We start from the raw sequence: 17,747 nt of genomic DNA on the forward strand, positions 1-17,747 counted from the left end.
ACGATGTGGTTGATCTCAACGCACTGATTATAACATCTGATGTGGATCACCAACCGCCGTTAAACCCTAACACACAGGTACTGGTACCTGATGGGGGTCAGCCGCCGGTTGGACATGTGCCTTCTAGGACATGTGCCTTGGGGAAGAATGCCTTGAGGACATATTGTCGTTGGACAGTTCCAAGTGCCCTTTGGACAAAATACTGGTGTACAGACACCTGTTACGACTGTCCCACCTATTGAGCCTATGCATCTAGTAGCGCCTACTCATCATGTTGTGCCTATTGCACACGCTGAGAAACCTGAGAAGTTCAATGGATCGAACTTCAAGCGCTGGCAGCAAAATATGTTGTTTTATCTGACCACTCTAAACCTTGATCGATATCTCAAGGAGGAGGTACCATTGCTCACTGCTGAGAGTGATATCCAAACTGTGTATACTGCGGATGCCTGGAGGCATGCCGACTATATCTGTCAGAACTATGCACTAAACTGTTTGGCTGATTCATTGTATAACGTATACTGCTCGAAAACAACAGCTAAGGTCTTATGGGAATCACTTGACCATAAGTATAAAACCGAGGACGCTGGGGCAAAGAAGTGGATCGTTGGTCACTTTCTTGATTACAAGATGGCGGATTCTAAGATTGTGGTCAGTCAGGTGCAAGAATTACAAGTGATCATCCATAATATCCATGCTAAGGGGATGGTCATAAGCGAGTCCTTCCAAGTTGCTGCTGTGATTGAAAAGTTGTCGTCTGGTTGGAAAGATTTCAAGAACTACCTTAAGCACAAGCGTAAGGAGATGTCTATGGAGGATCTTATCGTTAGACTTCATATCGAATAAGACAACAGAGGACCCGAGAGGAAAACTAATGTTCCAAGCCCAAGAAGAACAATTTTGGGAAAGGGGGAAGCTGGCACCCAAAGTAGGAATTTCGAAGCCGTCGAAATTTCAAGGAAAGTGCTTCAAATGTAATAAAATGGGGCATAGGTTTTCCGATTGCAAGAAGCCCAAGAAGCCCTGCAAGAAGAAGGAAGCAAACATGATTGATAATATGTCCAAGGAGATAGGTGATATAGACCTATGTGCTACAATATCTGAAGTAAATCTCGTTGGCTCAAATCCAAGGGAATGGTGGATTGATATTGGAGCTATAAGGCATGTAAACTCGGACAAGGCAATTTTCTCTAGCCTCAAAGTTTCTAATGCCGGTGAGAAGCTCTACATAGAGAACTCTTCAACTTCTACGATTAAAGGAGAAGGCATGGTGATTCTGAAGATGACCTCTGGAAAGAATCTGACATTGAAGAATGTACTTTTTGTGCCTGATATTCGCAAGAACCTGGTATTTGGTTTCATGTTGAATAAGCATGGCTTTCGCATTGTAATAGAGTTAGATAAATTTATTTTGTATAAGAGTGGTATGTTTGTAGGTAAGGGTTATGTAACTGATGGGCTTTTTAAGCTCAATGTTATGTCCATTAAGGACGATAATGAAATGAAGAATTCTTCTGCTTACTTGCTTGAGTCTCCTAATTTATGGCATGCTAGATTAGGACATGTTAATTACGACACTTTACGAAGGTTAAGTGTAAAAGAATACATACCAAAATTAACAATTGATTTAAAACATAAGTGTCATACTTGTGTTGAGGGAAAACTGATGAGATCATTACTTAAACATGTGGAAAGAAACACCAAAGTGCTAGACCTAATACATAGCGATATATGTGATTTAAAATTCACTCCAACAAGAGGAGGAAACAACTATTTTATTACATTCATAGATGACTGTATAAAAAACTGCTATATATATTTGCTAAAAAGCAAAGACGAAGCTATAGATAAATTTAAAATCTATAAGAAAGAAGTTAAGACACAACAATCTGAGAAAAACAAAACAATACGAAGTGATCGTGGAGGTGAATATATTGAACCCTTTGGGGAATTATGTTCACAACATGGTATAATCCATGAGGTCACTGCACCATACTCCCCTCAGTCAAATGGTGTGGCTGAGAGGAAGAATCGCACTCTTAAAGAGATGATGAATACGATGTTGTTAAGCTCTGGACTGCCGCAGTCGATGTAGGGGGAAGCCATCTTAAGCGCAAATAATATCTTAAATATTACGATGTGCAAGAATAAGGATATAAGTCCTTATGAATTATGGAAGAAGAAGAAACCAAGTTATCAACACTTGAAAGGGTGGGGGTGCCTTTCCAAGGTACTAATCCCTAAACCTAAAAAGGTGAAGATTGGTCCAAAGACTGTGGATTGTATCTTCATCGGATATCCTCCATATAGCACTGCATATCGGTTTCTCATTCATGAATCTAAGATTCCTGATATTCAAAAGAATACCATTATGGAATCAAGGAACGCCTCATTCTTTGAGACAACGTTTCTATGTAATCCAGGAAACGAACAACCTACGATGTCTAAACGAACTCATGAGTCTATAGATGATAAGAATGAGAATGAAGAGAGTGAAGATGAAAATGTGAGGTTTGTGAGAAGGAGCAAAAGACAATGTACGAAGAAATCCTTTGGGTCTGATTTTATGACCTATTTGCTCGAAGAAGGTGATCCGAAAACCTATAAGGAAGCGGTTACCTCACAGGATGGGCCTATGTGGAAAGAGGCCATCAAGAACGAAGTTGATTCGATTATGCAGAATCATACTTGGGAATTAGTAGATTTGCCAACCGGTTGTAAACCATTAGGTACAAGTGGGTGTTAAAGAAAAAGTTGAAAACCGATGGCACTATTGATAAGTATAAGGCCAGACTTGTAATCAAAGTGTAACACCCCCAAATTCGGGGTCAGAGGATTTGGTCGTCACTATGAAACCTCAATCCAAATCAACATGTTAAATCAAAATGCAAATTCCAGCGGAAGATATTTAGCATCTATGACCCCAAACTAATCCAAGATCTTTTAAGGTTACAGTTCTAAAACAAGAATTCCAAATTCCACCAATAAATTTTTCTCTTTCTTTTAAAACTCTTTTCAACAATTCCAATTCAATACTAACCCGCTAGTATAACTTCGAAAAGAAGTATACTAGGCCCAACTATAAAATAACATAATTATAATATAATATAAGCAACCTTATACAATAAAACTTACACTAGCCCGTAAACCCTGGACCAATCAACTTCCAAAAGCTTCTTCTTTGCTTCCTCGAATTACGCAGCTAAACAGCGAAAGTTAATCCTCACTGGAGGTTAAATTTAAAAACAGGCAAGTATGAACGAAAGAAATGCTCACCAACATCATTGTAATATATATATGGTTGTTTTGATATAAACCCGATATCTGTAATAGCGCAGAATATTTTAAAATCATAATTGCTGAAACAAAAAATTTGTTAAAGAATCGGATAATTGTTTCTCACTTTATTCAAAACTTTTTTTTTGATATTTTTGAGCGAAATGTTTCAGCAATACTTTTAATCTTGATGAGAATAAAACTCGTAAAACCGTGTTTACGGAAATATCGTAAACAACAATAATAAGAAGCAATAATTATGGATTGAGTCATAAACTTTATTCAAAACCGAACTCTTGATATTAATACTCATTTTGTTGTCATATCAAATTAGATATCAATACGAACTTTGATGCTCACAACATCCCATACTGAAGTCAACACCAATCATATATACTAATACCACCTTTGATATTTAACAACAAAGTAAGTATCAGCATAAATCAGAAACTGAATCAAAACTGCATTTCATCTTTAATCCAAAACAGAAATAGTTGATGAATTATTTATTCTATGATTATCAAAACAATTTAGAAACAACAGTTTAGATTAGAACCAATTATATTTCATGTTGTTCCTGATGATCAGTCATGAAACAGCACCGGTATCCCGCAGCCATACCGTAAATATAGGTACTATCCGTATCCCGCAGTCATACGGTACCTATAGGGTGCCAGAAAAGGCATATACTCGCTTTGAAAGATATTACAGCTGGACCGATATCTCGATCACCTACGCTGTAACCAGTAACCATTCTAATCCTAAAACCTTTTTATTGAAAAAGGATCCGAATTAATCGACATCCTAAATAATTTTATTCCCCCATTCACTTGGGCAGAAATACTCGCAACAAAATCATCTTTCTCAAAATCCAAAACATTTATAAATCCTGTAATTTGATAAGTAAAATCACTTAGCTATTCTAAACATAGAATAGCAGAAGAATACTTGCATAAACAGAATCATTTAATTCAGCTATATGTAAAACATTTATCTATTCTAAACTGAGAATAGGGAAAGCAATATTTGCGTAATAGGATTCATCACTTGAACAATAAGTGATGATAGAAATACTTGCCTTTCAGATTTAGTAGTTAGTCACTCTCGCAATGGCGCATCTATTCTGACATTCTGTCTCAAAACATCACCGTCCTTCTTTTCAACACTTCACTGATATGCTGCTCCTGCGATTGCTAGAAGCCAGATATCCAATACCATTCCACCTCATTCTTTATCCAACACCTTGTCCTAATCACTCGAACGATCTGTATCTATAATTAAAAGACACATCTTAATCGCTTAAACGATAATTACTCGATGAACTGCGCGTCAAAACCCTATCGTCTACCCATACGATACCCCACACATGATGAAAACAATCAAACACAAGAATCTTGACCCACGTACACACGTAATTCACATAGCACATAAGCACATAACTCACGTATCACATAATTCATATCACATATGCCTCGGTTCGGTGTTTGTTTTCGGAAAGTACGTATATTCGTTGTTTTGAAAAATAGGGTACTCAATTATTTATAAAATATCTTGTCCCAACATGTAATTAGGTTTCGTAAAAATTTAATTATATATCCTCATTCGACGTCTCCGATAATCGTAGGTTACGTTCCCGTGTTTTCGGAATTAATTTCCCGAAAATCGGGCAGCGTCTCCTTTGTTTATCGGTCTACCCGTCGAGCAATTCGACGTCAAATCACAATAATACTCCAATCAAACCAACAACAATTCACCACAACTCGCAAGCCCAATCACCAATACGATCTTAATTATTTATTACTATTCGTACTATTATGTTTTTATTCGTATCTTTCTTTTCGCAATTAATTTTACCAACTAATTTTATTTATTTATAATTTAGGACTCAGAATTAATCATCATTGTCCACCGTCGGCCCGCCGAGGCTCATCACCGACGGCGGTAAAATTATTGGTACCCGATATTATTCGGGTTTCTAAATAATTCTACCGATTAATTAAAATTTTATCTCGCACGTAAATATTTATTATATCACAAAATTAATCAATAAGTTCCTGCAGAATTAAATCAACAAAATTCAATCAGAAACAATCAAACAGAACCACAGAACACAGTCACAACCGCAGCCACGCGCCGCCATGCCTCTCGGAACTTCCGAGAGACTGCAACACAGAAGCAAAGAACAGGTACCCACATACATACATAATCGTATATTTATATATGCGCATAAATAATCCGAAAATAGGGGCAAAATTGAAGGAATCGCCGGACACAACCGGTTAAAACTCACCGGAAACTACGAGATAGAGCAACAGCAAAACATGGGAGAAAAAAAAGAAAGAAAAGAGATTAAAGGAGAGAAGAGACGGAGAGACTAAGAGATTAAAGTTGAGAGAGAGAGAAGAGATGGAAATTAACAGAGAGATTGAGGAAAGAGAGATTGACAAGGAAGAGAAAGGCGGCCGTGACAAACAGGGGGTGGGGGTTTTGTTAATTAATTTTTTTTCTTTTTTTTCTTTATTTTATTTTCGTTGCTATCCGGTCTCGTTCCCGAATCGTGAATGTATCATTACGTATCGCGTGCAAAAATTCATCGAAAATATATAAAATAATTCAAAATAATTCTAAATATTTCTTAAAATCTCCAAATATTTAAAATTAATAAAATAATATTTTTAAGACATTTTCAAATCGCACATCAGACCCGCATTTAACAATTTAACGAATAAATGTGTGGCTGAATAAAAGCCATAAAATTTCCGAAATAATTTTAAAATTCTTGAAATATTCCAAACTTAAAAATGTGGATTTCATAATTTTTGAAGAATTCTGGAATTAAATACCGATTTTATAATTAAATGAAATCAGAAAATCATTTAAGGATAAATAACCAATAAAATGTTGGTTTCTAAATTTTATAAATTCCCGAAAATAATAAATAAAATTATGAAGTAGTAAAAATAATTTTAGAGATAATTTTAGCATTTATAAGAATAAATATTAATAAAATCATTTTAAAAACAAAATAATACCATACAGTTTAATAATTAATTATACAAATAAGGTTCATATCCAACAATTTCCCAGAATTAACAATAAGGTAATACACAGCTAACAGACCCATCACATATTTTATCTATTTAATAAATTGATAATTATATTTACATATCGGGTCCGAAAATGGGTTACTTAGCCGCTACGTAACTAAAAAGACGATACGGTCTTAATATCAGATTTGGATAATTATCAAAACAGAGCTTCCTATAAAACATTTTATACGCCACTAAGATAATAATATCTCGCCTTTTGAGAATACGGATTTGTATCAACCTATAAAATGATTAGCGTATCAAAATTTTATGCCGGGAGTCGTATAGGTCAAACCGTAATCCGGATCGAAAAAGTTAAAACACGGGAATTGTACGGAATTACCAGATTATGTTAGGAAGGAGTTTTCGGAAGAGTTTCGGGTTGTAAACACGCAAAAACCGTTGAAGTTGGACGATTCCCGGCTTTATAAAATAGTTTTATAATTACTCAGAAAATAATTAATAAATCCATAAATCATTATAATTCATATAACAGTCCAAAAATTACCAGAAAATTACCAAAATTATCTATATTTATTCTGCACTTATAAAATTAGTATACTCAAAGAATATCACATATAAATATCCAAAACATCACTCCAATTATCAGATAATTCACCAAAATTCACATAAAATCACATAAATAATTTCAAATAATAATAATAATAATAATAATAATATCTGAAAATATGGGATATTACACAAAGGATACAAGCAACAGAAAGGCCTTGATTACTTCGATACAAACGAGAATAACATCCATGATGATGATGTTTGCTATCGCTGCAATGCAAAATCTAACAGTACATCAAATGGATGTGAAAACAGCTTTTCTAAATGGGGATATAGATGAGGAAATCTATATGGAACAACCTGAAGGGTTTGTTGTCCCTGGATAAGAGAGAAAAGCATGTAAATTAATGAAATCATTATATGGTCTAAAGCAAGCACCTATGAAATGATATGAAAAATTTGATGAGATTGTGCTGGAAAATGGCTTCAAAATCAATGAATGTGATAGTTGTGTCTATTACAAGGAAAACGAGAAAAGATACGTCAAGGAAAATGATAGCTGTTATGTTATGATGATATCGTATGTAGATGATCTACTTATTGCCGGAAGCAATGATAAAGTGATCAAATTTACTAAGGACATGTTGAAATCAAGATTTGACATGAAAGACATGAGACTAGAAAATGTTATTCTAGGAATTCAAAATTTCTAGAACATCAGAGGGTCTCGCACTAAGTCAACCTCATTACGTTGACAAGATCCTAGAAAAGTTTCTTAAGGATGACTTTGAGAAAGGTAGGACACCTATGGATATGACTTTACATCTATCCAAGAATAAAGGTGTAGGAGTCTCCCAAGTGGAATACTCGAGAATAATCGGAAGTCTGATGTACCTTATGAGTTGTACAAGACCAAAAATTGCATACTCAATTAGCATGTTGAGTAGATTTACGAGTAATCCGAGAGATGATCACTGGAAAACAATCATAAGAGTGCTGAGGTATTTGAGGGGAACTCGAGACCATGGACTGCACTATGGCAGATATATCCAGCAGTATTAGAGGGATATACTAACAAAACTGGACGGAGGTAGTATAACCATTTGTATAGAAATGGTTGGGACGAAGGTAGTATAACCTATGCACCCTTTTGCAAAACATGAATGCTGCTGAAAACATTCCTAGCAAACCCTGAAAACATGAATGCCACTGAATGAACCGGTGCATCTCGATATAGTGACAAGGGGAGAAAGAAACCCGTGCTAGACAAGAACCGGATGCGATATCATAAAAGTACCATGTACTGTCAAGATAGGCCGTCACAAAGTAGTTGTTAGTGGCATGGACGGTGACAGCTTGCACCTGTCAAACAAGTTGATCATTTTTCTTAGACAGATGATTATGTTGTAGGGACTACATAATAGTTAGATAGTCAAAGAGCTTCAATGTAAAGAACAGAAAAATATAACCACCACCTGAATTATACATGCCCGTATATAGGCAAATACTAAATTTACAGGGGTAACTTGAGTGTGACCAGCACGCTATCTTTCATAATAATAAGGCAGAGTATGATCTGTATTACCACTAACAAATAGCCGTAAACAATACTATCATATAGAAACCAAAATTATCTTTATATAGAATACATTAGCTTCAATAGAGAAGGTTGGGGGAAGAAAAGAGAAAATATATTTATGCTTTTACAAATATTTTGACTATTAATTCTTGGTGTTAGTGTTTGGCTACTAATTGTTTATGCAAGTACCTTGGAACCTAGATGAATTACAATGTCTGGTTGTTTAATTTTTAATTTGAACAAAGGAACTTCTAGTTCCATGGTCCTTGAAATTACACCAAACATGGGGGAACTTGGTTACGTTGGTGACACATGGTTTTTTCAACAAAGTGAATATATTATTAATTGATTTGAATTTACCAAAATCAGGAATGTAGCTATTAGTTACTTCGTGGTGAACCAAGCACATACTTTATCTTCCATGGGATTATAAATTGTAGCCTATTTCCATGGAAATTGAAAACCTATCTAACTACATAATCAGTGTAACGACTAGGCCTTTGTTTATCTATGTGTAGGTGGTACATGACAATACCTCTAGGGTTGTATTCTGAATAGTTTTCATGCAATTATGTCTACTAAAGAAGGTGTTTCAGCATACTTATGCTTCTTATGATCCTCTGCTGGTACTCAATTTGATGAGATACATATCGAGAAACTCTCTTGGTACAAAAAACACAAACAACCATTAATGATTGCAAAAGGTCGCATGACACCTTTTAGGGTGCTTGGAGCTTTTTTTTACTATAGTTTCCATATATGCGATAGATGATAGATAAACAAAAGATAATTATTTAATGATTTGACAATGATTGGCACCACTAAAGATTGCTTCTACTGACAATACTCTTATTGTGTACTTGTATACATTTCGATGAGAAAAAACATGTTTTATATTCTAAGCAGTCCACCCAATTTTGGTATAAACTGGTTACAAAGTTCTAAAGCTATTTATTAATATATCTACAAACTGGCAAGTATATTCTTTGAAAATCAAACGATACTACATTCACTGCCTAAACACATTTTCAAATCATACTTTTCAATTTATATCATATAAGCAGGGAATGATCATCACTTTAGCATCTTAGCAAAGCTCATAGCCTCGTCAATTCCAGGAATTGCATTTGATAGGTCAGAAATAAAATTGTCCATTCCATCGGTACCTGCTGTGTCTTCATGCTCCACATTGGGATCTACCTCATACAAAACTCCAACCATGGGACCATAAACATACCACCAAGACTAGAGCAATACAGTAGTAATAAACCTAAAACTGAAATTAACCAATGTACAATAATGAAAATCTAGAATTAGACAAAGCATTGACCAGAGCAGGAGCTTGAAGAGTTCACAAAAGAATTCATCATTATTACATTATAGTATTGTAATATTACTTTTGGTGCTCCTGCACTATGCTAAACATTAAAATATGTGGCGGTTGCATATGAAAGGCATGTCTATCCATTTATGAAGTTAAAAGGTAGCAGCTTGAGCATTCTTAACTTCAAAATTTAGCAAAATTTATAGTTTAGAAGATAGACCTCCAAAAATATTCAAAGGGGAATCTACTGATATTACGTTCAGAGAAAGAGAGTTGAGATGGGTGCATCATCCCCATAACGATGCGTTGGTAATAACTATGCTTATTGGGGCGATGAACGTACATCGAGTCTTCCTGGACAACGGAAGCTCTGCAAACATCTTATACTACATCACGTTCAAGAAATTGGGTTTCCCAGACAGTGACATGAATTTTGAAGACGCGTACGTCTACGGTTTTACTGGGGAGGCAGTAAGAGTTATGGGTTCGGTTAGACTTCCTGTCACGCTCGGAGAAGGGGCTCCGTCTGTTACCCAAATGATAGACTTCAAAGTGCTAGATCAGGAGTCCGCGCACAATGTGCTGGTGGGCAGACCTTGGTTGCGAGCATTCAGGGTGATAACCTCGATACATCATTTGATGATAAAGTTCCCAATGCCTAACAAAGTGGGCAGTCTAAGAGGATCGCAATACGAATCACGTGAGTGCTATCACAAGGTTGTTAAGGAATTTCACAGGAGAAGGTATGAAGGAAAGAGTCTCCCCAGCGAGGATGCGGCGGACATTCAGGTAAAACCAAATGGAGAAGTCCATGCCCACTATTTTTTGGAGGATCCAGAAGAAAAAGAGGACCATACAACCAACACTCCTGCTCTGATGTTTAGGACAGTTTCGAGGATTCGCACTGTGGAGGAGGTCATGGTGAATCATGAAGAAAATATTGTGCGGAAGGAAATAAATGGAGAAATGTTGGAAGGAAGGAGTGATATTTTGCAAAGTCTGAAAAGTGACCTCAAGGTTAATGCTCCTCGAACGAAGGACGCGCCTTCCTTGTTTGTAAAGAATAATGTTCCTCTAACCGAGGACGTGTCTTCCACACCTGCAATGTATGGAACCATGCCTTATCCCGAGGTGGATGCTCCTAGCTATAAGGACGCGCCCTCAGGTGCAAGGACGGAAGTGGAAGACCCCCGAGACTTTGATTTTGATCTGAATCCTAGGATCCCTATGCCTGCTGAGAAAACGGGACCAGCTGAGGACAAGATATCTATTCCAATTGATAAGGATGATCCAAGCAAGATTTTGAGAGTCGGATCTCAGTTAAGTCATGAAATGAGGGAGAGGCTTATCCATTTTTTGATCAAGAATCTCTACGTCTTTGCATGGAGTCATTCGAACATGGTTGGGATCGACCCGAGAGTAATGTGTCATCGTTTGAACATTTTCCCCAACTACACGGGCATTCGACAGAAGCGTCGCCCGGTGAGTGGAGAAAGGGTGATAGCATTAAAAGAGGAGGTTGATCGATTGTTGGAAGTTGGGTTGATTAAGGAATCCTTCTACCCCGAGTGGCTTACGAACCCAGTGCTTGTGAAAAAGCCGAATGGAAAGTGGAGGACGTGTGTGGATTTCACAGATCTCAATAAAGCTTGCTCGAATGACAACTTTCCACTCCCACGAATTGACCAGTTGGTCGATGCGACGACGGGGCATGCCCTTTTAAGCTTTATGGATGCATACTACGGTTACAATCAAATTCTCATGTACGGCCCTGATCAGGAGCATACATCCTTCATTACTGATAGAGGACTATACTGTAATATAGGGATGCCATTTGGATTGATCAATGCAAGCGTGACCTACCAACGGCTGGTGAACATGATGTTCAAGAATCAGATTGGAAGAACTATGGAGGTATATGTGGACGATATGTTGGTGAAATCAAATGAGGCAAATGATCATGTCAAGCACTTGATGGAAATGTTTAACTTCGTAAGAAGGTTTCGCATAAAGTTGAATCCGCAGAAATGCATGTTCGGTGTAGAGTCAGGAAAGTTTCTTGGGTTCATTGTCAACCATAAAGGAATTGAAGTTAACCCTACAAATATCAAGGCATTGCTAGATATGAAGTCTCCCACCAGTGTGAAGCAGGTGCAAAGCTTAACTCAAAGGATCGTCGTGCTGATATGATTTGTTTCTAAGTCATCCGACAGATGTAAGGAATTCTTTAAGGTGATTAAGGTGGTAGAAAAAAACTTTGTATGGACACCAGAATATGAGGAAGCTTTCAGGAGGATCAAGGAGCAATTGGGGAATCCTCCTATATTTTCGAAACCATTGGATGGTGAGTCTCTGATCCTGTATCTTGCAGTTTCGGAGTATTCAATCAGCGCGGTGCTGGTAAGAGAAGTGGATGCGCAACAGTCACCAGTGTATTATGTGAAAAAATGGTTGCACGATGCTGAAACTCGCTATACCAGTATGGAAAAGTTGGTTTATGCCTTGATCCTCGCATCAAGAAAGCTGCGCCCATATTTCCAAGCACATAGAATTGAAGTTCGTACAACATATCCTCTACGGAAAGTCCTTCACAAGCCAAAATCGTCGGGAAGGATGTTGAAATGGGCTATGGAATTGGGACAGTTTGACTTGGAATATATGCCCCGTATAGCGATTAAAGGGCAGGCCTTAGCTGATTTCTTGTTGGAATTTGATTCTAAGGTTGATGATAAGGCTTCGGTAGTGTTGCATCCCCTTCATACTGAGGAGGTCTTAGAGGAGTTTCCACATCCTTGGTGGATTTTATATGTAGATGGAGCAGTTAACAATGGAGGAGCAGGTACGGGCATAGTACTCGTGTCTCCGGAAGGCCATCTTCTAATACATGCAATTCACTTTAAATTCTATGCGACAAATAATGATGCAGAATATGAAGCATTGATCAACGACCTAAAGATCGCCTTGGAAATGGGAGTGCGAAACCTTATTGCAAAGAGCGACTCGGAGTTGGTGGTAAACCAAGTGAATGGGGGGTTTTGTTAGTCCCTAACAATGCAACAAGAATTACAGAAGGGGGGTTGAATGGAATTCTTGAAACTTTTTCACAAGGATATAAAATGTTCTATCTTAATAATATATAACTGTGTGAATTGATTTGCAAACTGCGGAATAATAACTTGGAATGAATCAATACACAAGTAATTAAAAACACAAGTCTTTAAAAACTTTCTGGTGGATTTGACTGTATCCACCAGAGATATATATTATATCAAGAGAACTCTGTGTAGCAATTAGCTCACAGCTGCTTACAAATTTGAACAACTTAGTTTTCAGAGAAATTCCAAGAATACAGCTTACAAATGTTTCTCTGAGAATAATAATCTTGCTTAGTTGCTTATTGTTCTATTTGCTACTTCTTAGTTTATATATCACCAATATTACAAAGTAGTAAGATAAGATAATAAAACAAAACCTATCAAGTCTATTACAATGCTTCTTCATTACTCTATTCCAGCATCTTTGAATATCTTCATAATAGGATGGAAATGGCAATGCTTCTTTGTTCTCTAAAACTCAGTTGAATAGGCTTCCACATTCTTTTTGCATACACTCGACACATGTGACTGTGTTGTCACTGTCAACTGATGTTTGAATTGATTATCCATCGGGTACATGATTATCCGTCGGGTTGCCTTGTTGATCATCCGTCGAGTGGCATTGTTGTTTATCTGTCAGGTAGCTATCTGGCACTTGACTTCATTTCATTTATGCAGAATTACAAGACATCATATATGTACAATTAATCAACCTATTCTGCATATCTAACTAAAGTCAACATAACTTGAGTGCTACTAAAGAAACTAAACAAGGTGTATGCAAAAATGTGGTACAGACTCATTATTACACAAGCTAGTCACTCGATAGATAATTGATCATCATCCGTCGGGACTATATTGAGTTATCCGTCGGGTGCTACATTTTTCACTAAGTAAAATCTACTAAGGTGTTTTGTTAATGAAATCATCAAGTTCACAACATATCCAAAACAATCTCCCCCAATTTATGTCTACTGGAATTGTAGCCATAAATTAAGAGAAACTTGATGATAACAAAACACCTTAAAAATATAACTTTAAAAGTAAATAGATAAAACTGTAAAGTGCTTCAAATAACAAAATGTACAAAGATTAGCTCACAGTCATTTTCAAGGGGCTCCTTTAGCCTGAGCAAATTAATCTATTTCCTTGAAGATCTGGATCTCTTTCCAAGCTTTCTGTTGTTTTTTTTCTATCTGATTTTGGAGCTGTCTGTGGAATTTCAGTTCATCAGATTCTGAGAGATTTAGCTTTTCTTGCATTTCCAAAAGAGTCTCATTGTTAGAGATGCTCAATTGGTCTTCTAATCTGAAAAATCTTCCCACTTCTTTGTCATCCATGAACTCCATCAGCCAGTAGGGCCTTAGATGCACTCTTCTCCCTATGTAAGGGATAGTTTGAGTCTTTGGGAGTGCATCTTTAGCTTTAATATTCCTCAGTTCTTCAATCTTCTTTAGAACCTGTCTTCTTGCAGTTACATTGAATCCAAAGTTCTTCTTGAATGATAAATAAACCTTTATCAGCACAGCTTGGCTTTCTTGAAAGATCCTGTGAAGTGGCCATTGAATCTCCTTTCCTCCCTTGTACTTGAAAACTAATCTTTCAGGTAGATTCCTGTAGGCATCAATCCCTCTCACTTCTTCTAGTTCATCTAGATAGAGATTTAGATCAGAGAATTCCTTGATGTCACACAAGTACATGTAATCTCCCTTGTTGACTTTGGATTGTGCTTTAGTTAGAGATTTGGATTTGAGAGGTGACAACTTCACCTTCTTGACTGCTCTTGACTTTGTTCTCTTTGGCTTGCTAAGGATTGACAAATTGAAGTCAGGAATTGGAAGACTCTCCCAGTCTATTGGTTCATCCATAGGCACAATAGGTTCACCATGAATGTTCCTGTAAGGATCCACCACCTTAATGTCTTTAAATACCACTTAGGGTTTAGGTGCTTGAGTTGTAGTTGGAGTGGATTCATTAGGAAACTGATCCTACAATTCCTTACCAACAAAGTTCAATTTCCTTTAGGTTCTTTTGGCCAATTCCTTGTATCTTTGAGATTTCTTCTGTTGTGGTTCAACTTGCTTCTTTGGATCTTGAGATTCAGTGATTTCAGATGGCTGAGCAGGAATTTGTTATGTTGGTTTCACAGCTTGTAGCCTGGCCAAGATAGCAGCTTGCTCTTTCTTTTGTTTAGCCTTTTTAGTATCTAGAGTAGCTTGCTTCTTTTCTTACTTCAATCTTGCCTTTTCTTCTCTCTTTGCTTGAGCAAATTAAGGATGTCCATCCACCACACAAATTTCTTTCCCATTCCTGAAAACTTTAGCAATTCTCCTTTTTAATGCTGAGTCAGCTGGATCCTTGTAGAAGACAATTGACCTTGACAACAGTTTCTTCTCATCAGGCTTAGGTGTCTCATACACTGTATCCAAAGGGTTCTTTAATGATAATTTTGGATAGTTCACCCTTGGCTTCAAAAGTACTACAGCCTTTGGAGATTTGATGCAGGATGGCTGTCCTCTTTCCAGATAGTTCATACTCATTTCATTCACAAAGATTTTCCTGACTTGAGAGTGATGAATGACTGATTTTTCTGGCTTCTTTGCTAGCCCAAACTTCTTCTGAATATCCTCATCAATCTTCTCCCAGTTGATTGGCTTCAACTGCTCCTTTTCAGCTGCTCTTATATTGGCTGCTGCTTCATTTATCAGATCAATACTGTCTGTAACTGGTGGCTTGATGAAAGCAATTATAGGCACAATTACTTTACTGATTTGAATGTTAAACTGTTTCTCCCCCTCACTTGGTCCTTTTTCCCCCTTTTTGTTATCATCAAGTTGAGTAGAGGAGGAGGTTTGTGGAGCCACCAATTTCTGAAGCAAGTCTGTCTATTGAGCTTGATGCAGATGAATTGCTGTAAGAGATGCTTCTATAGCTGTCATCGTTGTATCCAAGGCATCTATCTTTGTGGCAAGATCAGAATTTTTCCTGAGCTGTATCTTAATATCAAGCATTGTAGTTTCTGGAAGCTTAAGGACCATTTTGTCAGAAATAGCCTTCTTCATCTCATCAATATCTCCTTTGATGGTGTTGACATCTCTAGCATGTTGGAAGCCTTGAATTTGTTGTAGTTGCAGAGAAGCAAGATGTGCTTGAAGGAGCTTCTTGGTGTTAGCATTTGTAGTGGTTTGAAGAATAGAATTTGTCTGATTTATGAGTTGAATCAGGGTTGTCTTGAAGTAGTGTTCATCACAATGCTTTGAAAATGCCCATGATGGCATGCCTGATCTTGACCTAGAACCTACTTCCCCCTATGTCCAATGGCTCTTCTTCACTATCTCCATCTCCAAAGAAATATGATGAACCACCAGTCTCATAATCAACATCACCAGCTGTCAAGGGCAAAGCTGTGATGGCATCCTTGGCTCTTAGCATTGACTATGTGGTGTGCACCAAATTGAGCATCCTTTCTACATTGTCATTGCCCTGTTCAGCTAGAAGTTGATAAGCTGGAACAGGGTGAGTAAATGTCTCAGCATCAAGGGAGGTGGAATCTATAACAGCTTGAGGTTGCTGAGATAGTCCCTCCCTGTCTGCATCCTGAACATCTATTAACTCACTTACAATGACATCCATCCTTATAGCTCCTGTACCTGCATTTCTCTCGTGTTCTCTCTTTTTTTGCATCAAGGTCTCACCTTGGCTCCCCACCCTCACACCCTCACCTTCACCATCTAAGGTGGGACTCCTCTCACTCTCTTTTGCCAATCCTGAAGAACTGGATTGCTAATTTTCACTATTTTCCTCTCCTTTTTCCTGGGAGCAACCCAGACTCTCACTCAAAACACTCTCTTCCCTCAATCCTATGAGTGATTATACTACTACTAAGTCTTCTACACTTGAAATAATTGATGAAATTTGAAGCTATGCAGAGACACTCGATGGATAAGGGATATCCGTCGGGTTAGCAGTTTGACTAGCCGACGGATGACTGTTGTTAAGCTTATCCATCGGGATACAATCACTACTCGACGGATGAACAATATCCATCGAGAGAGTAGGAATAATTGAGTTAGGAGTGGAAACTATTGTGGACTCTGTGCAGATTAATGAAAATTTTGGCATAGATGTCTCAACAGTTCCTGAAAGAATTGGCAAGTGAGCCAACAAATCATCCAAAAGATGATGAAGTAATAGGAGACCCAAAAAAATGCAACTCAACAAAGAAACAAGCATATTAAAATATAAAAAAAGAAAAGAAAGGTTGGGAAAGGATGAGGCAACAACAATTTTGGACACGGGATTACAAATAGGAGTGATCCCGGTAGGGCAAGAAGCAAATTCTCTTGAAATAATAAGAGAAAGGCTTGCACAAACACTCTTATTTTCCATAACTTTTTGTTCTTTATGAATACACACACAATAATGTCTTGGAATATAAAGGGTATGTCGAATATTGGTAGTAAAATGAATGTAAAATCATTAGTGGTGGAATCTGAAGTAAAATTTCTTTGCATCCAAGAAACAAAAACACAATAGTGGTTGACCAAGGAAGTCAGAAACTTGGGGTTTGGAAGTAATATAGGTTGGGTAGAGGTCCTACCGCTAGGTAGATCGGGGGGACTGCTCACAGCCTGGAATAAGGATCATATTGAAGTTGTAAGTTCTTTCTCTAGCAGGTCCTGGTTGGGAATCAAGAGGATTTGTTTTCAAAAAAGGATAAAATTTGTTTGTATTAACGTCTAGGTGCCACAAATAGAATCGGAGAAAAGAATGACGTGGTCATATTTATCAGCGCTAATCGCATCTTGTAGAGACACTAAAATACTGATTATCAGTTATCTAAACCTGGTAATATTTCCTGCTAAGAAGGA

General features: G+C 37.3%; 1 protein-coding gene across 1 annotated transcript; it reads left to right on the top strand.

Moving 5' to 3' along the window:
• Nucleotides 1-7,126: 7,126 nt before the first annotated feature.
• Nucleotides 7,127-12,823, top strand: LOC141660104 (uncharacterized). The gene is made up of 3 exons (XM_074467066.1): nucleotides 7,127-7,245; nucleotides 9,988-11,932; nucleotides 12,014-12,823. The coding sequence occupies exons 1-3, from the start codon at nucleotides 7,127-7,129 to the stop codon at nucleotides 12,821-12,823; spliced, it is 2,874 nt and encodes a 957-aa protein (XP_074323167.1).
• The last annotated feature ends 4,924 nt before the right edge of the window (nucleotides 12,824-17,747 follow it).

Source organism: Apium graveolens, chromosome 5 (genome assembly GCF_009905375.1).
Source record: "Apium graveolens cultivar Ventura chromosome 5, ASM990537v1, whole genome shotgun sequence".
In the NCBI taxonomy this organism is placed as follows: domain Eukaryota; kingdom Viridiplantae; phylum Streptophyta; class Magnoliopsida; order Apiales; family Apiaceae; genus Apium; species Apium graveolens.